The 23,567-nt window shown below is 39.6% G+C and overlaps 1 protein-coding gene and 1 long non-coding RNA gene across 2 annotated transcripts in view; one reads left to right on the top strand and one right to left on the bottom strand.

Moving 5' to 3' along the window:
• Window positions 1-2,612: 2,612 nt before the first annotated feature.
• Window positions 2,613-3,851, top strand: LOC110067911 (uncharacterized). The gene is made up of 2 exons (XR_002298709.2): window positions 2,613-2,771; window positions 3,553-3,851. It is a non-coding gene; the product is annotated as an uncharacterized LOC110067911 (long non-coding RNA).
• Window positions 3,852-6,709: 2,858 nt separating this feature from the next.
• The window catches only part of LOC110067900 (uncharacterized), a 30,276-nt gene continuing 13,418 nt past the window's right edge, over window positions 6,710-23,567 (bottom strand). The window contains exons 19-41 of the mRNA XM_020775245.2: window positions 22,810-22,879; window positions 22,197-22,278; window positions 22,005-22,095; window positions 21,220-21,274; window positions 21,024-21,127; window positions 20,699-20,767; window positions 20,265-20,333; window positions 20,081-20,165; window positions 19,340-19,441; window positions 18,911-19,039; window positions 18,368-18,469; window positions 17,634-17,696; window positions 16,797-16,909; window positions 16,579-16,666; window positions 15,436-15,522; window positions 13,532-13,775; window positions 12,928-13,114; window positions 12,278-12,425; window positions 11,588-11,619; window positions 11,119-11,222; window positions 9,791-10,485; window positions 8,445-9,403; window positions 6,710-7,782 (exon numbers count right to left, since the gene is read on the bottom strand). Of these exons, the coding sequence (XP_020630904.2) occupies window positions 7,626-7,782; window positions 8,445-9,403; window positions 9,791-10,485; window positions 11,119-11,222; window positions 11,588-11,619; window positions 12,278-12,425; window positions 12,928-13,114; window positions 13,532-13,775; window positions 15,436-15,522; window positions 16,579-16,666; window positions 16,797-16,909; window positions 17,634-17,696; window positions 18,368-18,469; window positions 18,911-19,039; window positions 19,340-19,441; window positions 20,081-20,165; window positions 20,265-20,333; window positions 20,699-20,767; window positions 21,024-21,127; window positions 21,220-21,274; window positions 22,005-22,095; window positions 22,197-22,278; window positions 22,810-22,879 (3,835 nt within the window). The 3' untranslated portion in view covers window positions 6,710-7,625. The remainder of the gene's footprint in view (window positions 7,783-8,444; window positions 9,404-9,790; window positions 10,486-11,118; window positions 11,223-11,587; window positions 11,620-12,277; window positions 12,426-12,927; window positions 13,115-13,531; window positions 13,776-15,435; window positions 15,523-16,578; window positions 16,667-16,796; window positions 16,910-17,633; window positions 17,697-18,367; window positions 18,470-18,910; window positions 19,040-19,339; window positions 19,442-20,080; window positions 20,166-20,264; window positions 20,334-20,698; window positions 20,768-21,023; window positions 21,128-21,219; window positions 21,275-22,004; window positions 22,096-22,196; window positions 22,279-22,809; window positions 22,880-23,567) is intronic.

Genomic DNA, 23,567 nt, shown 5'->3' on the forward strand with positions numbered 1-23,567 from the left:
TGTTGAACAATTTCGATTGAAAAGTTTCAAGCTAAAGAACCGAATACATCTTCTGTTCTGTTCTCAGTATTAGTTTTGGTCTCGAATGGAGTCAGCTTGTCACATGCAAATCATTGTAGTAACACGGCAACTGATTAGCCTGACTTTCTAGACAGAAACAACAATACATGGCAAACCTTAAGGTCCTTAGATCGTTTCCAAAAAGGCAAATGTTTGTTTTGTAGTCACCATTTGGAGTAAAAACATTGTACACATTATTTGTCCAACGTTTGTAAAGGTACTGCAGTTACAAGCATTCATCCATCACAGTACTACATTAATTAACACTTTCAAGAAATTCATGGCGTACATCGCGTCACGTAAAAGTGATGAATACTGAATAATTATGCATGTGGGTAAGATTTTAACGCTTTTTATGGCCATAAAATTTGTTAAGAAAAAACATGTTTTCCATACTAATGTCTAAGAACTTATGTTCTTATTACAGTATTAGAAAACTAAAACATGGAACTTCAAATTTTCAAACAAAAACTTTTCGCCTTTTCAGACCTTTTCAAAATTGCGTTTTGTAAAAGGAAACTGCGAGCATAAGGATCAAATGCGCGCATAAACAGCAAAACAGCAGGAATATGAATTAAGATATAAATACCCTGAAAAAGAAGACCGTAGAAAAAGTCGGCGTTCATTGATGTTCTTTGGCAGTCAGCTGTGTTTGTTTAACGACTCCGACATTATCTTGATTGGTTATATCTAAGCCCAACTTTAAACTGAAATTTATGGTGCGCCCCATACGCTTGCTAAAATCTATTTAAAAGAGATCGATAATGTGTTTTATCACATCATTTCAGAATATTTTAAGAATGAACCTGAAGCTGAGTTTTAAAAAGAATATAACTTTGTGCGTTAAAAATTTGTAAATATAAATTATACGCTTTTGACTAAACCGTATAAAATACTTCCATTCTCTGAACGACAAAACAAGCCAAAAAAAAACAACAACAACAACAACAGCACTAGCCATATTTTCGATACTAATAACATTTCTGTAAGAAATTATATGCGTCCTATCAGGCTTTAATCCCTGCAGATTGGCTCCAAAATTACTTGAACTCCATCCAGACACCAAATACATTCGAAAGCACAAATGTCATACGCTATAATCTAAAAATATTCACAAGAATATTTTCAGCCTAAAATCGGCAGAAAAATAAGAATATCAAGCCTCGGCCGGAAAAACAATATTCTTATAAAAGTGGAAGAGTATAAGAGTGTAGTCTATTAAGAGTTAATTTCATGTTTTATTACTATAGAATAAGAACATAATGTACGAAAGTGTTTTAAGCCACTGTACATTATTAATTGCTTTTTCCTCGCCTCATAGCTTCAGGTAATATCAAGCCTCGGCCGGAAAAACAATATTCTTATAAAAGTGGAAGAGTATAAGAGTGTAGTCTATTAAGAGTTAATTTCATGTTTTATTATTATTATTTTTTTTTTATGTCGTAAAATCGACACGATGTCTGGTGATTTGATAAAAGTTCGATCGCTTGATCGATTTTACTCAGTAGGGGATTCATACATTATCAACAACAAGTTAAGTCAGCAGCCAAACCGAGTCTGCGATAAAAACAATTGCAACTGCTGCCGATTTCTGTGACCGTAGCACAAATTGTCTTCTTAGAGAAAATAATAAATTGAAAAAAAAAAAAAAAAGCGGTACGTTATTGTTTTAGAATGTTAACTGGGAAACGATATAGGGGCAATAAAGATCCAAGGGGCAATTGTAAGAAAAATAAAACGATTATATAGCGCCGTTCCGACTATAGAATAAGAACATAATGTACGAAAGTGTTTTAAGCCACTGTACATTATTAATTGCTTTTTCCTCGCCTCATAGCTTCAGGTAATTATGGCAATTGTATGTTTGGGTAAAGAAAATTGTAATAAGGAATACCTACCAAGAAATGTTTTTTTTTTTTAAATCTATTTTTAAAAATTTAAATGAAAGAATTGAATGAGCTTCATTCGGACTCTCTCAAAGGAGAAAAAAAAATTAAGGAAGAAAATATTTAGAAATATTGTCTGACAGTTTCACCAGTAGTTTCATTATATTTGTTTCCAGAATGTTTTCTAGTAGCGTTTGATAAAGGTTATGTCATTTTGTTATTAACAGCTGTTTAGAGAAACGAACATGACAACGTCGAAAGGTATTATGGGTATGTGTGATTTACGGTTGCTTGACATTAAAGCTCATGGTGTTTCAGCGTGATAGAAGAGAACAGCATAAACACTTGTATTCATTGTTCCCCTTTCTTGTTACTGCAACACTGTGAACCTCAGTCAAACAACGCGAAAATATTACCACCCACGACAACAATCAGCTCTGTCGCGAACGCTCTTACGCTATTATGGGACAACCTTAGTCGAAACAGCTGTATGCATATCCAACAAGTTGAAGCTTATGATTAACCAAGCGGGATAAAAATTGGGTTACAAACCATTTACTGCCACGTGCTGCTTGATCACAATATAGATGATTATCTTACAGGAATTAATTGTCAAATAAGTCGTCATCATAATGGATAGGCATTTTTTACACCTGCTAATGGTCAAAACAGAGCATAATTAAAACGGATGGCGAAGCTGAGTCACTGAGTTCTACTGAGACCGAACTTGCATCACGTTCATCAAGATGTTCAAGCTTCTCCCACTTGTTTGGCTGACATTCATTCTTCTGGAGGTGGAGTGTGCTCCAAATTTCAAGAGAAGAGGTAAACCGTCATTTTATCAGTTTTTTTTTTATTCTAGTTTTCTGTCGATCTTATTTTTTTCAGCACTTTAGTCGGCGAGGCTAGCTGGGTGGTATTTTTTTCTTAATTCTTTCGTTAGAAATATCAGATGGTTATCTTGCCTTTATATGGAGCATTTCATTCCCTCTGAAACTAACGATTACATTCGAAAATAAAGAAACTCAGTGACCTAACTTGTTATGAGAAGACATGGAAGCTCAACTGCTGCAAAACTGACCCAGCTGACAATTCCACATCAAAAGAAACTCAAAGGCAAAATTACTTTCTTCTGATGCAAAATTGATTGTTGCAAAACTCGTTTAATCCTTTTTGTTCTAGATCTCTATGCAAAAAACAAAGAGTGATTCCTTCTAGGAAACTTTATTCAAAATATTGCTATTTTCTTATGATCGAAAAATCCGCTCACACATAGCCCGCGTTTTAGTTGTAGGAACGTAGCGTTCGGCATACCAAAAGTAGCCAGAACCGTATAGCCAGTGTGAAGCAAACCGAGGCACTTGCCACAGTCATTTTGTTGTTGTTGTTGTTTTTCTTTTTAAAGGGGGAAAGTGAAACACTGTTAAATACCTAAGAGGAGAGTTTATTAGATAAGGATGATTGCCTCTGTCAATTTTTTTTTTCTGGCTACGGCCCTGGTAGCTAGCGATGGAAACAGCTGCTTACCCCGAGAGCCAAAGAAGGTTCGTTACTTTCGGAGGTCTACGGTTTATGACTAGCTGCTGTTGTTTTGTTTTTTCGACAGATGAATCAGACTTGAGGGTTCAGCGACAGAGTTCCGACTGCTACGATTTCAAGCCAAGAGTATGCCAACAATTGGTTCCAAGCGATTGCGCAGCATCTACCGTTCAGAGAGATTGTGCAAGAACCTGTCAGATGTGCGATTATCTTCTCGCCTAGAAGAACAGTCTGCGACATTGTGACAAATTAAGTTAAGATTCTGTCAGTAAAGCGTTATAACTGTAAATTCAACTACAATGTTACTTCGGGAGTAAATCATAAAGCTAAATTTGGGATGAATAAAGATACGCTTTAGAAGCTGGTCATGCAAGGCAAATCATGTCTATAATCTAGATTACCTTCCCACCACCAGCATGGTTTCAGTATATAAAGAGAAAAAAGTGTCGCTGGCTTCTACAAGTCCCACTTACACTACGAAGCATTCATCTTTTTTAGGTAACGCGGCTTTCCTAAGCACTTAAAGCCGTGCCAGTCGCCACCCGCCTGATCAAAAAATTGGTTGACTGAAGTGTTGAGTGAAGTTGAGTGAAGTTGGTTCAAGTGAAGTATTCTTTTCCCTTCCTTTCGCTCCAGAAATTTATCTTTATAAAATATTTGGATAAAGAAATTTCAAAAAGGGCGCATGCTTACATGAAACTGTAGCAATTGAAACCCGATGGGCAAATTCTCATATTGGCATGAAGTAGATATCAATATTCAATGTAAATATCATTACGGCAAGAACAGTCTAATTGTCTTCAAAAACCGCCGGACGTCATTTGCAGCCGCTCCTCGGTGTAATAGCTACGTCTGACATCACATTTTTGGTAATGGAGTATTAATAATAATATAATGTTCATATTATGATGGCTCATGTTGTACCCTCGCCGGAGACTCCGGCCGATCCAGTCTACCAACGTTGGTCCAATTGAAGGCCCCATGGAACCAACAATCAACAAAATATCTCGATGGGAATAGTAACTCTGGACCAACTCCGGGAACAATAACCTCAGACACTTCATGGCAACATAAAAAGTCCCCTGTACTTGTATAATTTCTAGCAATAACCAAGAAAACCATAAGAACCATGCACCAGAAACAAACCCAGTGCACCCAAATGAGCCAAACACATTCAGTCAACAGGCCATGTTCAATATATCAATACTCAACATGGCTTAGAGGCTTTCGGGTCAAAATTGCAATTTTTTAAAGTTTCTTTTGTCCCTCAATTCCCAAAAGAGACTTGGATACAAGGAAAACACCACCAAATATAGAAGTCTGTCCTGAAAGCCTCGGAACCATGCTAGAATATTGATATATCGAACGTGGCCTATTACCACGTGATCAACAAGCCCAATATCGTAACGTTGAATAACGCAGTTGCTGCAGGCGCGGAAAATGGTTTTATTCTATAAATTATAAAGTTGAAAATAATCCAATTTTATCAGGTAATTTTGCGCGTAAATTGAAATAACCGGAGCCTGTTACAAAGGCTAAAATAAAGACGTACAAGACGTGTAACAAAGAAAGGTTCTTCCTGTAAACCTGCTCATGTCCAATTTTTCTATTTTGAAATTAATCAATTAAACTCACCAACAAAAAGTCCGCAAAACGTTTTAATTGTAGTTTGCGGTTTCTTACGAAATTGAACGCCCCTATAGCAAATATAAATGCGGAAAATACGATAGGAAAATTATTGAAAAGAGCGTCTGAATGTCTGATTTGCAACGTTCTAATTTCTGCTGAGTTTTTAAAGTCTACACCGTACCCATGACATAAGAACTTATACTAGCTCATATGAACTAATTACCCATTTCTTAGTCCAACTTTTGTCTTCATCCGTAAACTCTATTCAAATCATCTAATTTTTCAACTGAAGCGGTTCCAGACTACTGGAGACGCATGTCCAAATAACATGACACAAGAGTTTGTTTAGCTTTTATGGTCCAGCCTCTTGTCTTCATCCGTAAAGCTATACTCTAATTTTTAAATAGAAAGGCTCCAAACAACTGTGGCTGTTCCAAAAACACGATACCTAAAAACTTAATTAACAAACAAGGAACTTTGCTCATCACGTACTGTTCTTAGAACACATAGTTTGTCTTGCAGGAAACGTGAAATAATTTTACGGTAAAAAATTATGAGATGGGGAGAAGTAAAAAAGAATTAAGTTATACAAAAAAAAATTGTTCTAAATTCAAAAACGATGGCGCAGTTAATTTAAGGTGGCTCGATCAGATTTTTGTGTGACGATACCGTTCAACTTTGAGCGACTAGAGCACCACCATTATTGATCCAACAGAAAATCAAACGTTATTGGTGTGCTAGAGCTGTACAGGGGGAAAGATTAAAGTTTCAAATGGGGTACACTTCACAAGGATTTGAGTTACCATAGCAACGAAATGACGCCATACCCCATTTTACAAATTGTTTCCTTGTCCAGGGTGATGCAAGTCTTCGCTTTCCCGTTCCGCTGGACAAGGGTAACGAAGGCTCTGGGAACGAGATTGCCTGAGCCCGTAAGCAGTGCTAGGGATGCGCACAAAGCTGCGCAGTACGTTTTTCCGCTCTGAACTCTTATCCTACACCGCCGTCATGTTGAACATTCTAACAATCTACGCGATGAGAAAAACTACGTCGTTGCCAAAGCGTTTAAAAACATTGCTCCCGAGACTTGCTGTTTCTGATCTTGGTGTTGGTTTACTGGTTCAACCCTTGTACATCGCACGGGTGGTAAATCTCGCTTATTCCACAAACATCAAGTTAAACTTCGTCCACGTTGTATTTTATATTGCCCCATTCTTTACTCTCCTGGCCATGAGTGTTGACAGGTTCTTGCCGATTACACCAGGCCCGCGGAGCAGCCTGCCTACATGACCTATATAAACAAACAAGGTGGCACGCGGAATTGTTTTCTCATATATTTCGAACGCAGTTGGTAATACTTTTCACTTTTCGCATCAATGTTACCAGCTTCCGTTAACAGTTACATTTTACGGCGCAATATGACGCTTTTTCGAGTAAACAATGAGCACACAGTCATGCCAAGCACACTCTCGGCACTTCACTTCATACCCCTTATCTTTTTACTTTGTCGCGCGCGAAAGGTTCCGTGAAACAGTCTTTGCCGTCGCTGCAGACGACTTAAGTTTTACAAGGTTAAATCACGACAAAACAAAACAAAATGGTAATGTCGATTTTATTTAGTTGCTACGGATTTGATCTCATCAAATGCGGTGCAAGGTTCACATTTGGTAATGTTGAGCAAAATGACCGAACTGTACGTACCAAGATGTGCAACAGTAACAAACAAAATTATCAATTTACCATTTATACTAATACTGATATTCTACCTAGGTACACTTTACTGCAATTTATATAAAGCACCGAATTTACAGCAATTTGCCTAATTTTTAACCCCACTCCTTCCCCGCTTATTTAAAACTAAACCCTTCTGATGCAGCTGTCTAGTTTTGTCACGAGTCAGTTCCCGCAACAAGGTTGCGTAACGCTTTCCCCAATAACGCTGTGTGATGCACCTCCCGTGACGAGCCAGTGAACAGTCTGAACATGGAACCTAGAGCACTGCGTGGATGGCTAAGCCCGGACTTAACGTTCAATGTTTTATTCCTCTTCTTCAGCGATTGCTTATGTTAATTTTATATTACAGTTAGAAGTAGTGTAAGTGTAAAAGTGTACAGAGTTACAGGAAGTCCGAATTAGCTTGCCCTGCTCCGAATAGCCGTGGTTGGACTTACTGTTGTTGTTGTTTTTTCCCCTTGATTAACAAAATGAACATTTCACAAGCGTTTTTACCCATCGATTTACATTTTCACCATTAGACTACAAATCAACCAACATGGTTTGTCGAAATATAGCTTGCAGTGAACGACGTAAATGTACTAATTGCGGACAAATTTTGTATCAAAAAGAAGCTTTGTCAATAAAAAATAGTTACTGTAAAATAATCTGCATAAACGTATATAGACATGTACATCTTAATTTTTTTTTTTTTTGGCAGCTTTGTGTCAGCACACCTACACTCAGTTGTAAACTAATACGCTCTAATTAACATTCAAATAAGTTCACACATTTTGTTTATAATACTGTATCGGCTGCAGAGGTTAAGATTTTCTCCAAGGTCGCTGCATCGGGACTTTTCGGACTTTTTGGAATAGCACCGTTTTCTGTCGTGGCTTTAGTTTCGTCCTTCTGCTGTGATATTTGATCTTCTTCCTTGAGGGCTGCAGGCGCCCTAAAGAGGAACAGAATCAGCGGGATCATCAAGAGTCCATCATACAGACAAACAAACAAACAAACAAACGAAACATTAACAAATCACTCCGAAAGTTGTCACACCAATATCAGAACTAAATACAATTTTCTCAGCAATTTTATTTCAACTGAACTGAAAGAAAATGAACAAGCAACCATTTCATATTGATGCACGCTAGAAATTCTGTTTGTTTTCGGATTCCCGCATTTGGAAGTTAGTCACTACTAGAGGTCATTTGTCCTCGATCTTCAAAACGATTCATCGATCCAGCATGTAGTGTCATTTCTTCCGTTTTTATGCATAACCTTTTCTCACATATACTCCTCTACACCCCCTTCACCTCGTACGCGCTAATCCCTCGTTGTTAATCACTTATAAACACCAATGTGAAACTTCCCACCCTCCCCTCCCACGTCCTCGCGAGCCTACTCCCAGGCGGTAACGACTTTGGAACACTGATTTGCACAAGTACGCGCCGAGGAGGGTGTTCAATATGTCCCACGTAAAGCCAACGAATAAGGAATAATACTACATGTGGTAACTTCTCGTCTCTTCTATTCTGACAGAACAATGAACGTTTATTACAGTGCAGACTAAAATATTTGGTTTTGCACTACAGGGAAATGGGGTGAAATACTTACGGACTTTGATCCTCTGAATCCTCTGGGATGGGTTCTTCGCTGTTACTCCCACTTCGCTCTTTCTTTGCCCCTCTAACAGCATCCTCACCGCCGGCTTTTGGCATTTCCCAGCTTAACTTTCTGGACAGCATGCTAGAGGGTGCCTGCCCGGGGGACCAGGGTTTGGGTAGAGTAGCTGACCGCACCGAAGCCGCTTGTCCCTTCTCTGTGCCAGAGGTGCTTCGTTGAATCTTCAGCGACATTGATCGACCACCTGGTCTAAGCGCTTCTTTGCCAGAGTCGCGCTTTACCCATAAATCGTCTTTTGCTACAGCTGTTTCATTATCGCCTCCCTTCTCTATGTGATGTGTCTCTCCGTTGTCTACTTTTCCATCCACACTTTCTGCTTCTTTGCTTACTCCAGAGTCGGCGCTAACATCTTCTAACTTCTGTTTCACGTTTGGCTTTTCCAATTCTGTACTTGGCTTCCCTTCTTTCGCTTCTGTTTCTTCCTTTTTCGTTTCCTCCTCTTTTTTCTTTACTTCTTCAACTGAAACATTTTCTACGATTTTCTCTTTATCTTCCACTGCTTCTTCTTTCTTTTGCGCTGTCAAGGTTTGCTCCTCCCTTTTCCCGGCCAGTTCTTCCTCTCTCTTTTCTTCCGGTTTAACTGCCTTTATTTCTTCCTTCACTTCCGGTTTCTCCTCCTTTTTCTCTTCCGGTTTATCTTCTTTCTTCACCGCCGGTTTTTCCTCTCCCTTCTCCTCTCTCTTTTCTTCTTGCGCTTCTCTCTTGAGATCTTTCTTAGCAGGCCGTGGAGCGGGTTTTGGCGGAGTACCGGACGGTAGCCTGGGCCTCTTCAATGACGACGGTTTCACAAGTTTTTCCTTCGTGACTTCCGCATCCGTCTCTTTATTTCCGTTGGTCTCCTTTCCTAGCTCGACTGGTTTGCTCTCGGCTGGCTTGTCTGACGCTTTGTTCTGTTAAAAAATCAAATATCGCAAACAGTGAACACATTAACTTTACTGTAAGTATGGATTCTGAGTCAGGGGAAGGGATGCTAGACAATACCTCAATACCTTGGTGAAACAGATTATATTCATACATTTATTCAGGCAATTTCTTATTTTTGAATAAGTTTTCTCTAACGCTAACGCCTTAAAAGAAAAAAACTCCACCGGCCTCATCCAAAACTGCTTCTTGATTGGAATATTCCTATCGCACACCGTCGTAAATAAATCAGAATAAAATCAGACAGAACACACAAACTTGCAAAACATTCATTCATCACTATCCACAGTCCCTTACTTCTCCTGATAAATTCTGGGTATACTAATGTGGTGTCTGAATATCGCAGGATAACTCACCCTTCCTAAACTAGCCGCCCTCTCTTGCCTCATCTTCATTTCAGCCAATAGCCCTCCACCTGCTGCCCCGCCTATCCCAATTCCAAATTTGGGAGGTCCGCGCGGTCTAGCAGGTTCTTCCGGGGTGGCCGGCTTCGCAACGTCCTTTTCAGCCGAGGACGCCCTATCGCGCGGTTGGGAGGTTGGCGGTCGAGAAGCCGTCTCTGTAGCTACCCTATCACGCGGAAGAGCAAATGGCTTTACCCCCATAATGATTGGTCTTGCGACTTCCGGTTTACCTGCCGAAGGCGTCCTCTCTCGTTTTGTCTGCGAGGATACTCTTTCTCTAGAAACGACTTCACTTTCCTCAGCAGTTTTCTGATCTATCTTCACTTCAGGTATCTTATCAGAAACGGTCGTTTGTTTGGGTACTTCTTCTTTTTTCTCTGAAGGAGCCTTCTCTGGTTCTTTCGCAGAAGGCGCCTTTTCTATGGGTGCTTCTTTCTTCTTATCAGAGGGTGACCTTTCTTTGGACACCTCCGTTTTCTTTTCAGAGGGTACCCTTTCTTTGGGTGCTTCTGGCTTCTTCTCAGAGGGTACCCTTTCCTTGGGTGGCTCTGATTTCTTCTCAGAGGGGAGCCTCTCTTTGGAAACCTTTGTTTCTTCCTTAGAGGGAGCTCCATTTCGGGAATCTGTATTTTTCTTCTTTTCAGCCTCTGAAATCCAAAAGGAGCGAGTGCCATTAGTTCCAAAATGAAGAAAACACTCCTATTCTCTCTACGACAACAATGCAAACCCAATAAACACGCAATACAGCGGCATCTTTTGAGCAAGGAAAAAACCGTTCAATTAAGCTGTGGTTTGCAGTGACGTTCGTTCAAATCAACCTTGTTTCGAAGTAATCAGACGGAATTGTAGGATAGGCTAAGCAAAACAACTTTACAAAATCTGATAAAGTTGTTGGCGCAGGATTTTCGAGAATGCAAAAAAACTTCTGCGCATCCACGATTTTCCTCTGCTGCTTTTGTACATCAACGTGAAATACACACAGAAATACTCACTTCACATCTCGTTTACTTCGATTTCGCATTAATCTTGAAGATTAATTATTCCTTATGGAATACGGATGATTGATAGAATGCTTTGTGTTTTGTACAATTCAGAGATGTTCCACGAAGCTGTGGTAACTCCAAAGAAAGAGCATCTTTGTAGAGTTTAGAGCAGTTTAGATTTTGCATCGATAAATGCATCGGATGTAGACCGTCTCTTCTAAGTGACTTGGTTTGAAAATTCCACAAACTAGTGCAATAACAGGTATAAGGACATCACTTAATTTTAAAATTCTTTACCGTTGTTAGTGTACCAAGATGTGGAAGCCGATTCTGAACCCGGCGCTGTTGAAGCACGGTCCCTGCTTGGTTTCTTCTTTAAAAATCCTGGAAGGCTAATACCCCTAAGGAAGAAATACAAACTCCTCAAAATGCCGTTTCCTACTGTAGAAACTGTGACAAAGGGTGGGAAAACTGTAATTTATCTTCTTAAAACGGCTTTACGCAAATCGAGAACGTACGCAACTAGCAGGTGAATCAACTACTGAGTATTTTAAGGTGCTACTCGCACGAAATGTTGGCAAAAAATGCTCGATTATCAATATGGTAAAGGGATGCAGCATTTCTACTGTAGCTGTGTGAAATAGGTAGCTTTTTGTATGAAAAAGATACCCTATTCCGGATTGAAGCGCCTTCGCAGAGTGATCGCCGGGCATCGCTCGGAAACAACATGCAAGAAATAACATCAAACAAGTCTCTTTACCCTTACCCTTTGTGTATCCAGCCAGTTTTTTTGCTTTCCTGTTAAGACAAAATTTCACTCGAATGTTAAGCAAGAAAACAGCTTTCTACCGCTGACAAAGTTTAATTACATTACTTTTTAATATAGATTGCTTTATTACAAACATTCATATTGGCGAACAATTGAGCTCACTACCTTATGTTACAGTTATTACCAGGGGTTCTAGTTAATTCTGGAGACAATCGCTACTTTCATTTAGTCGTTCATCTGCGATGGTCGTTAGTTAGGAATTAAAGGGTACGAGAACTTTTCACTCGCTAATTACGGGATAAACACTGGGTAAAGATATTGTAGGTTTCGAATCGTTGTTACTAATGGTAGAGCTGAGTACGAACACGGTCGTAACATTTCTGATAATTGGTTCTTAAAGTTACCGTATGCCTTTAGAAATGCCTAGCGTCCAAGCAACGCTTTCCGTTTTAACTGCAGATACGTAGAGGTCTGTAGAGGTCATTCGACAATTCATTCTATTTCAAAATTCTTGGTATAGTTTGATAACCAACTCTATAAAGTTTAATTTGATATAGGGGTTTACGTATCTAAACTTTAAACCGGACGCGCTACATCGCTTGGAGGCGAAAAACCTCTAAAGGTATACGGTAATCTAAAGGGACGCGTTCCTTCATTAATTCTACAGTTATCACTAAATCCCGTTACCTCGCTGTCTTTTGGCTTGGGTGAGGGTTTTGGTTTGGTTGCAGGTCTGGGGGGAGTGGTCTTGCTTGGAGGCGTGACAGTCGAGGGGGGTGGTTTAGATGTTGATGTCTTCTTTGCGTTCTTCTCTGGCGTGACTACCACGCTCGGCCTGCAAAAAGAAAGAGCATGATTGAAGAAACAGCTCGGATGGGAATTTTAAAACATGGCTGTTGTTACTGCTGTTCCAAACCAGTTGGGAAATCAGAGGTTACACATGAGGTTCACTATGATAGTTCACGTCGAATTCAACCTTGCAATGTTCATTAAAAACGAAGTACGTCTTGATATATAAAGCTTGGACAAACGGAAACATATACTAGTGGAATTCATAAAACCGTAATTTTGGAGTCACTTCACTCTCGTATTTCAAGCGATAGTTAAATGACCAAGCTCTTCTATTCTTCATCAGGTCCGCAGTAAACATCTTCGACACTTCTGCGAAGATCTCAGACACAGTTTTTCCAAAATAGCTGACTGGCCAAAACCTTTCTTATATTTCTACACACCATAATTCCGTTCCAAACTCAGTTGCTCTATACAAGCTGTCGCGCCAACGTTTCTTGCCAAATGTCACGAGTTTCGAGGGAAAGAGACAAAGGAAACACGCTTACTCTTCTACCGTCTTGCTCCAAAATACTTCAATATCTTCCTCTTCGTTGTTCTCTTCCTTGGCAGAGTCTTTAGCCGCAGTTGGTCTGTTTGAGGGACGGGTGGGTAGGCGCCTTTTTTGAGGGGGTCGAGCACGGTCCTTGACCAAGTGCTTCAAATCCGAGCCCTTCATCTCTATGTCGGTGAAGACTGGAATGATGCACCAAAGTAAGTTAAACAAAAGGGTAAAAAAAAAAAAAAAAAAATTAAATAAAATACTGCCCCAGTAACAGTTTACCTACACTTACACAAAACGATTCCCAGCACTATCCAGGACGTATATTTTGATGGATCACTATAACCAGTCTTCATCAGATGATGCTACAATCAGGGTATCGAAAAAAACTGCCCAATCATTGCCCTCATTTTCGTGACACTATATGTTACCATAGCAACAGTACGGCCTGCTGAATACACCCTTAATTGTAGCTTTAAGTACTTATATTTCTAAAAACGGCGCGGTGAAACAATTTTTATCATAGAATTGTGATAAGAAGAATAAAATGCAACTTTTTGCAAAGTTTCAAAAACTTCTGTACATGGGGTTCAGAACCACGTTCAACGTACCAACATTTTTTGGCACAACTAGAGTCGCTGAAGGCGCCTCGTCGACCTCTTCCTTGGCCACCTTTACGACCGGGACCTCTTCTTTGTTGTCTTGTTCGTCTTCTTCAGGGACTCCTCTGGGAGACGGACGCCTGTTGATTGTAGGCCTCCTCTTGCCGCTCCTTTTACCTGGGCCATCTGTTCCGTCTGTCACGGGCACCGTCAGCTGGGCTGTGCTAAGGCGATTTCGAGCTTTTTTAGCCACCTGGAAAACCAGGAATGAATTAGTTAGTAAAGGCAGAATATATGTCGAGTTTGCAACGAGCAGGTTGCTGAGGCGGAAAGGGTGAATTCAAGAGATTGGCCAGAGAAATGAGCTTGCATGTAAATTACACACGCATAAACCGTCCCGTGCAGAACAATCAAACTATGGTTCTTCTGAAGACGTGAATCTCGAAGATTCAGTTTCAAGGTCCTTCTTGGATATAAAAAGACACACGAGATTCAATTGATATAAATATATGCGATATCAGTGCAAAATACCCTTTTCAACTTTTCAACTTTTCATCTTGGTACCATAAAATAACAATTAGTATAGGTAATCGTATGAATGCGAGTGCAATTACTAGTAAGGACTTCCACTACGAGTGATATTTGAAAATTTTCTCCAAATTGCACGAGGCTTAAAGCGAGCGTAATTGAAAGAAATCAATTTTCAAATAGAGCGGTTTTCCACTGAGTGTTATAAAACTCAAACCAAACCAATTACTTATTAATTTGACTTCTCAGCCAATCTCAAACCGTATTAAAACCAAAACCAAAACGAAAAACAACGTAATTCTCAATTGAAAACCGCTCTATCACGGGCAGTGCAAATCCTAATTCCTCGAGCTTTTATGGCATTATCCATTTATTATTTTTACCATAACTGTCTAATTTGTTGCGCGTTGATTGACTAATTTTTATCATCAATAAGAGTACAGACGGATAAAATTTTAATTTATGCAAGCTTTCAAGTTCAACTTTCAGCTGTCAAACTGTCAACTTCTAAACCAATGAGATTTTATGGACTTTTTCAAGAAGCCAATCAAAAGCGAGAAAAGGTATTGACAATGTTCGCGTCATTTTGAATAAAATTCACTTATCTTTGTTTACGGCGTCTTTTCCCCTCATTTATTCCCGGCATTGGACCATTTTGGGGTCTTCTTATTGTGAAAAACAAATTGACGTCAGTTTTTTAAGCGTCTGTCCTCTTATTGATGATAAATTTCGTCACAACATTGTCAAAGTTTACTGCGGAACCACTCGCCTGCGGCTCGTGGTTCTACGGCCACTTTGACAATGTTAAGTCCTGGCCAAACGGAGTCGCAAGCGGTCGCAACTAGCCACAAGTTGAACTTGCGTAGAGACTTGCGTTGGGTGGCCAAATGGACGCGCAAGTTTCCTCGCAAGTACACACAAGTCGCAAAAAACCCATTTTAAGGGACACATATGCTGCATTTCATTGGCTGATAATAGGTTAATGGACGTCACTCAACTTGCGTTGACTTGGGTTGGGTGGCCAAACGGTGAAAAACGTGGGTCGACTTGCGTGAAAATTTGATCTCGACCAAAGTGAGCGCAAGTTATCGCAAGTCAACGCAAGTGCACGCAAGGCCTTGGCAAACGGAGTCGCAAGTAGACGCAAGTTGAGAATATGCGTCTACTTGCGACTCCGTTTGGCCAGGGCTTTATGACGCAATTTATCATCATTATGAGGACAGACGCCTAAACAACTGACGTCAATTTGTTAAATAACTGAGAAACGTGCGAGCGCGAACATAATCAGCACCTTATCATAACTCCCTCGTTACTAAAAACACTGAAACCCCTCTGGCTTAGTAACTGAAATTATTGACTGATTACGCATGCCCAGGGTGTCTTACCGCTGCCACGTCGTCCTCCTCGGCGCTCTTTTCAGTCTCCGTGTCCTTGTCCTCCTTTTTGCTTCGATAGTCATTCAGAAGTAACTCCTGTTAAGTAAGCTCGACATGTTAATTCTCCGTACAGAATGTCTGAGATTTGCTTCAAGTTACTGGGGAGAATTTCGTGATACATCAAAATAATATTCTCTGAAATGCACTTGACTGTATCTAATGTAATACTTTCTAGATGATGCACTGTATCATGACCTAACACAATGTCTGTTTGTAACGTTGTGCCGTTAACATTTTTTTTTCCTGGAGAGAATATTTTCTGCTGGTGAATTCCTTCATTTCCGTCAGTAGTGTAGCTGAACATTTACGCTGCAAAACCGCACGACAGATTAAGTCATTTAAAAAAAAAAAAAACAAAAAAAAAAAAACGATGAACAATAAGTTTACTGATAAAAAGATCATTGCAATTACGCTTTTACCGTAAACTTTCAGCCAATTCACAGGATGAAACTGATGAATGAAAGAATATTTTTCGTTATTTATTTATTTATTTATTTACTTATTTATTTATTTCTTTCTTCTTTGCCTTGTTCAAAGAATATTTGTCAAGTTTCATAATTTTCCTCACTTTTATTTCTCGCCGCGTGACTTAAGTCATGTTTGCGTTATGTTCGCTGTCCTCTTCAGAGCCTTTGCTAAAGCACAAATTTCGTTCTTTCAGATAGCCTTCCGGACCTTTCATGAAAGGACTTAGGTCCGCTGATATTAAACTGGATTTCTAAATAAGACTTTGAACATCATTGCCACCCTGTGCATTGTACTCATGCGTGAATATTCCCGAAATTTTCCAGACAGAATTGACGAATATAACCAACGTGACAAATCGCTTATAAGGAAACGTTTCCTTGAAGCGAAAGTTACATCGAGCTATTTAGCATCAAGATCCTCCGAGTAGGTGTAAAATACACATAAACAGCAAGTTAAATTGTCACGTTATATTTGATTACGCTAGCCACACACGCATGATTGCAAGAACCAGATTCTCTGAAACAGTGAGATGCGTAACACGAGCAAATGCACCCAAAGTTTTAAGATCCCGCTTGTGTGAGGCTCGTCGGTGATTGTGTGTATAATTCTTGAGGTGTCACTCACCAGTTTGTTGACGCTGTTCTCCAGTTGATGTATCACCATCTCCATGATCGTGTCGGCCATGACAGAAGCCACTGTAAGCTTGTCTTCACTGCAAAGTAACACCGCGAGGAAGGGGTGGGTTAGTTGCTCACTTCACTTCTAGAGAACATACTAGAACAGGAACTTCGATGACATGTGACTTGTTACCGCAGATAAGTCAAAATGTGTGTATTACTGACCTTAACCTATTGGCGATACCCGCAGCAGCTCGAGTGAGTATCACTTCCTCCACAAATGTTTCATTTATACTTGACTTGCCCCGTACAACAGCTTGTAGACGGCTCTTCACGTCCTAGAAACAACACAGAAGACAGGACTTTGATAACCCTAGCATTCTGGACGGTATATAATTGAATTAACTAGTAACAGATCTCTCTTCAAAAATATTAGTGCAAGACTGGGATTCTCGTTAGAAAGATATAGCAACTCAAAGGCGAATAACTGTTATTGCACTTGAGTCTGCGGTCAAATATGTTACTAGCTACGGCACTGACTGTTGTCAAAGGCATACAAACGATATGAAAGGCTCAATACTATAACATGTCATTTATTTTTGTTGCGCTGTGTCACAATATATCACGTCATTTTTGTTGTTGGTAAAATAATATTTAACCAAGGGAGGCATAGAATACTCATACAAAGAGATAATGATAAACGACATATGAATATGGACTGTAAGGACTGAGAAGGACTGGGACGGATCATAATAACCGAACTTGAACAAACAAGGCTGAAGTTTCCCCACGATACGGCATCCGTGATAAAGGTTCTTTAAAGAAGGAACAACTGTCGTCACAGTTATCAGCGGTTTGACATACAAACCAGGAGAAAGGGTCAGTTCTACTTTGGACAGTTCAGCGTTTAAAAACTTTTGGAGAGCTTAAAACAGCAATAGAAACCGGAAGCGCACTTCTCTCGTTCAGTCAAACATCCACTTGTTTCACCACAACACGGAAATTGCTTGAGAACGTCTTCTACATCTGAGATCTTACACGCTTTAATTACTCGTTACTCACGTCCGCAGATGTGATGTAAGGACAAAGTTCTTTTGCGCAATCGATCATCTTGTCCATGTTGCTCTGAAAAGAAATCATACGTAGAAAGGCGTTGAACTTGGGCAATAATGCGAAAAACGTGTATGTGTGCTATGACCACTGAACACGAACATGCAACGCAAACAGCATCCTTCAACCAGTACCTCGAGTACAAGAGAACGACAACCGTGGTCAACTATGGATATTTTTTTCTTTGCCTAACGCCGCCTTTTGATTTTAGAAATGTACGCACTTGGGCATTGTCGCACCGTCAACAATAATGCACCGAATATTGCAGGGATTGTTGCAACGTGTGGCCACGCCCTCTAGAACAGTTGCACATAAATGCTGCATCCAGTGTTGCACCCGTAACGTGACCAGGACTTATAACACTGTCTCGTAACTGTGTTCATGGCAGTAGCATTTTCTTCACAGACTAGAAGCTGGCATGTAACTAATTAAAAAAAAAAACAACCTACATGCTACTTGCATTGCCTAATTTGCACCCGTTAAAATACTCGAAAGGGGTATAATAAACTTCATGGCAACAAAGCAAGTCTCCAAGACGCTGACGCACCTATCAAGTCCCAAGCTATGACCAGTCGGGTCTTAAAGCCATGCAAGTAACTTTAAGAACTCGTAAATTTGGGCCGTTGTTCAGATGGATCGCAACTACTGACGATGAATAGGAACAATTATATTACTTTCTTTATTACCTTCATTTTATCCTCAGCTGCTTTGTAAAAGTCGCTCGCAAGTTCAGCAAATCGGGCCTCTATGTCACTGTCACTTGTACACAAATGGAACTTTAGCAACAGCTGTTGAAACACATTTAAGGGTAAAGTGAGACTGCTGTATTGTTCAAGAAATCGGTGAAATCGTTGTTGTAAATATAGACATCCTCAGCCCTCTCACTCTCGGAAGTATCAAGGTCAAGAATCAAACTTGAAATAAAATGTAATGAAATGAAATGAAACGAAATAAGGCAAGATCAAATATTAGCTTTTGAGAGTGAAACAGCTACTGAAGACGCAGTTACTCTAGGGTGTTTGAATAATAGGTCTATCAATTCTGTTGCAAGTAGTAAATTGGTATGACTTTTGCAATGTTTAAAACGTCTGTTGTATAGGGTGGTCCTAATCGCTACAATACTTGGGTTTGGATTCTGCCATATACCTACTGCGAAACACGTTGATATCTCGATAGGTTACCATACGCAAAATAAAGTGTTAACTGTTCAAATGCTGAGGTTTCCAAACCTGTTTGAGCTTGTCTGCATCCTGTATACAGTGTTTAGCAGTTTTGATCTCGTTCTTTACGTCAGGGTCCTTGCAGAGTCGGAGCGCACTCACAAGGTCCTGTAACTGAACCACCAGGCGATCTACCATCTAAAAGGCCAAAAAGAGCCGTGTAACGGTGTAACCTGAGATGTTAATCTAAACTCTAACTGTCTAGACTGTCAGCGTTACAGGTTCATGACAAATCCTTTTCAAGTACTAGTGTTAACGTTTCAGTGGTTAGTTGACAACTTTACGTAACACTGACCAGGAAATGTCCCTTTTATGAGCCTCTTGTTAAGATACGCCGATGAAAACCTCGGGTTCAGTTCACCATTTTGATTCGAAAAACAGATGCTTGCCTCGCGACTACAATGATATGAAAGTGCAAAGAAATAGTTTCACTCGTACCTGTTGCTGTGTGGATGTGAGTAGCAAACCCTGTTGCAATCTGTACGCCTGTTCTGTAACCACTTTGTGAGGCGATTGATTCCTGAGTAACAACTGTTCGATCTATAGTAAAGCACTAAACGTCATCCAATAATATTAAGGACAAATTAGATGTAAAGGTTTTGAAATGCCGTTTGAATGTTTGGGCACCCCACTATCTTTCAATTTACCTTGCAGCTTTTTACTCTCTTACAAAATAAACAAAAGCAAAAGCAAGTGAGGAAAATCAATCATGTTGTGAGCATGCAGTCAGACCTCCACTACAAAGGAGGAGGAAATACTACACTGTATACTGGAATTTTGGAATTTTGGAATTTTGGAATTTTGGAATAAAAACTAGCGATAAAAAGTCATGACGTTTCGACCTCTCCGAGGTCATTTTCAAGTGCGAGTAAAAAAAATTATAAGTAGCATCAATACGTTTTTAACAGTAGAAAAGAGTTTAAAATGTCACGAACGGTAGAATGCAATGAAATATGTAAGATAAGTGATAAAAATAATTACGAAGATAAAAAGGGACCTAAAACTACAAGACAATAAAACAATACTAACAAGCTTTTAAAGAACTGACCTAAACAAATAATTTAACGCGATTTGAATCACACTGTTTGTTCAGTATTGGTTTCATACTGGATTTATTACAATTTTATTACAATAAAAACCACAGAAGCATTTAAGAGAAGCTGACAACTTAACACTAACCTTTCTCAGGTGCTGCTCTGTTTGTGGTTTAAGCGACTGTGCAGCATCGTGTAGAGGCATTGGCATGGACAGCAGCGTATGGTTACTACAAGAAACAAAGACAGCCTTGAACGTTAGAATTATGATAAACAGTCAGATATACACACGATTACAAGACACAAAATGTCACAAGAGTAAAGCTCACCACTCCAGAGCTGCTGCGATGTCTCCAAATCCTCTGTAAGTTGTTCCGTTCTTGTCCCAGTCTAGAGTCCTAAATATTTCAAAGGTTTCTCATGTTATCCTCTTTGAGTGGTTATCACTAACAGTAACTCAAAGCTGTATAGAGTAAATCCATGTCGATTGTTAGTTCAAAGTGTTAGTTTGTGACCATTCAAAGGAAAGCTACGACACGGTTTTTTTTTCCAAGTGGTGCCTTTTTATATGTCGTTGTTTAATTGACAATTTTGAATTTCACACTCTTATAGAGGCGACAACTGTATATTAAACAAACAGATACTGTCTGTTTATCTACTCCTGCCTTTTGTTCTGTCTTCTCTATTTGTCATGTTGACAAGTGTAGACAGGTAACTCACAATTCTACGACTCAACAGACGATCGAGTATGAGCATTCCTCACCTGAGTTTCGTGTTGATTTGAAGAGCCTTGGCCAGAATGCGGGCTCCTTCGTCGCCCATTTGATTTCCGCTGAAAAAATCAAGTAGAGTCCACCATTATACCGTAAAGAAAAGTGCTCCACATAATAACAAAGCTCATGCATAGAGTTAACAAGAACAAGAAAATTCTCATTTTATACATTTTTCCCTCAGCAAAGTATCCCTCTAAGGGGTAGCTACAATTGTAGTTACTAGTTCTAAGGTTAGTAAATGACTACTTGTTGATCTTGTTAACGAAAAAGGACAGGCCAAGATACAACGCTTGGTGAACCAGCTGAGAGTTTTACCTGATGTCAAGTTCTTTCAACGTTTCGTTTGTCCCGAGAGCATCTAAGAGCGGGATAATGTCCTGTTTCAGTTTGGATTCAGCTAAAGAGATGGATTCGATGTGCTAAAATAAAGAAAAAGGGGAATCACATTAAACGCCACAAAAAGCAGATTATTTTACAGATAAAGTGATTTCATCGTTTTGACTTTACGTACCGAGTTTTCTTCGGATATTAGCTGAACTAACGCTTCCATAACTGCAGACGAACTCCTACAAAGAATAGCCAAGTTAATGATTACATGTGTGACTATCAAAAACTACTGATTAGATTTAAACCGAGAACAGCAACCAGCGTAACGTACACCGGCTGCGAGATTCCGACAAAAATTATTATTTCCTCCAAAATCGGAGTCAAAGTCCACTGAAAAAAAACAACAACTTCACCAAAAGAATGGCACTGTAGCAAAACAGTTTTGACGTGAATGCTCTTAAACTTGAGGGTAACATTACATCAGTCAGCCAATATAGGTGTCCATTTCAAAATTGAGTCTAAGGAACCGTCAACAATGCGCCGGAGAAATTTGAAAACGCAGCTATATTTCTGCGAATAATCCTACCGTCTACACTGATCCGTCACGAAAACAAAGCTTTTCGAAAACGCTCTTCAAACCGGAGGAATTTGAAAACGCCGGTTTTGCGATTTATTTTCACCCTGAAAACTCATCAAATGATTTCCGTCCACACTACACCGGAGAAAGACGGGAAACATTTTGAAAACGGAGCTTTTCGAAAACAATGTGATTTCCCTGCCAAAGTTTTCCAAACTGACCGATGATTGTTGCGTTTTTAAACTTCTCTGGTGTAGTGTAGACGGAAATCATTTGACGAGTTTTCAGGGTGAAAAAAAAGTTTTCAAATTTCTCCGGCGTAGTGTGGACGAGACCTAAAGTAAGAAACTAACATGCTTCAAGTACATTGTTGGTGGGTTCAGAAACCTTACCGCTGTCTCGTGTTCTGTCCAAGGTTCAAATACTTCAACGCTTTGTTTGAGGACATCTTTTCAAGTATTCTGATCAAGTCCATTTCAAATCCTGAAACCAGAGAAACAACATTTTCTTTTATTGGAAAACAACTGAACCAAAAGATCTGAGGAGTTTCCTGCCAAATAAGATACAAATCTAATACCACTCACCGTTATCACTAATATTTAGTCTGCTCACACACTTCAGCCTGGATATATTTTCAGCAATAGCTTTGGCTCCTTGACTTCTAAGCTGCAAGGGTTATTCAAATTTGTATTCAGTGGAATTCTCATTCAAATTGGCCAACATGTTTATGTCGCCACCAAAGGTTCGGCTACATGTAAACAACTCCACAGTTAGTATAGTGCAAGAATTATTTGGTATCAGAGTCCCATACAAACACAATTGTCATAACTCTTTACTCCCTTTACAAAATGGTGGGAAACAATCGAACACGAATCAATGCAATCACTGATTTTGCAACAATTTGCACGACCTTGAATTCTCCTCTATGGTTTTATTGTCTTAAGTTAATTCAGTTTATCACAGAAATCTATTTCCCTGTGAAGCTTTATGCCTTTATTTTCTTCACACAGGCTGAGTTCCTTGGATCACATTCAGGTATTGTAGGACTCTACCACAAAGTATAACTAGGAGTTCCATCAATATTGAAATGAGTTTAATGGCACTTCAAAGTGCAAGCAAGCGTAAATGGAAACAATTTTTTTTATCAGTCAGCATCACTCATTTCAGCTTCCGTCAGATTTTCACAGCCAGACTCACCTCATTGTTGCTGATGTTAAGTTCAACATCAGTGAGAACGCTATTTTCACGTAATCCTTCGAGGATTGCTCTAAATAAAACAAATAAACAAACAAACAAACATACAAAAATAAAGTTGAACCCTTCTACAATTTTTGAACTCGCCGGGAATATGAAAAATAGTTCGAAATAGCGGGAGATTTCGAAATATTTTAGCAGATAGTAATTGAAGGCAGGACAAATCCAAAGGAAATGGTTGTGAGTTGGAAATAACGGGGAATTTGAAATAACCGAGTTCGAATTAGCGGGGACCAATCGTCGTGGTTTACGTTGCAGTTTTTAAACGACGCTTACTTCTAAAAGTGCAATAAAAACTAACCCCTTGCTCAAACAACCAGAAACGTTCAGTTCAGCAGAATAACAGTGACAATAATCACCACAACACATTGCCTACAACCACGACCAATGGCTAGCTACAACACCTACAACATCACACCACACTCAAGAACATTCACAATCCCTTCAACAGTCCGAATGGCAACAACACCTACACAACACCACCACTGGCTGTGAACCCACAACAGCGATCACAGGCGTCCCAAACCCACGATTCGAGGAATCGGTCAAATATTAATGATTTATGTACGCGCATCAAGTGGGACGTGACCACCTAAAGTGTGCGGTGTTGTGTTACACTTTCAGCTGTTAAGAATTTGAGCGCTCTAAGAGGCATTGTATGGAGTTTAAAATAACGGAAGATAAAAACGCTAAACGAAATA

The sequence above is a fragment of the Orbicella faveolata genome, unplaced genomic scaffold, assembly GCF_042242905.1.
Source record: "Orbicella faveolata isolate gen_17 unplaced genomic scaffold, um_ofav_v1 contig_3, whole genome shotgun sequence".
Classification (NCBI taxonomy): domain Eukaryota; kingdom Metazoa; phylum Cnidaria; class Anthozoa; order Scleractinia; family Merulinidae; genus Orbicella; species Orbicella faveolata.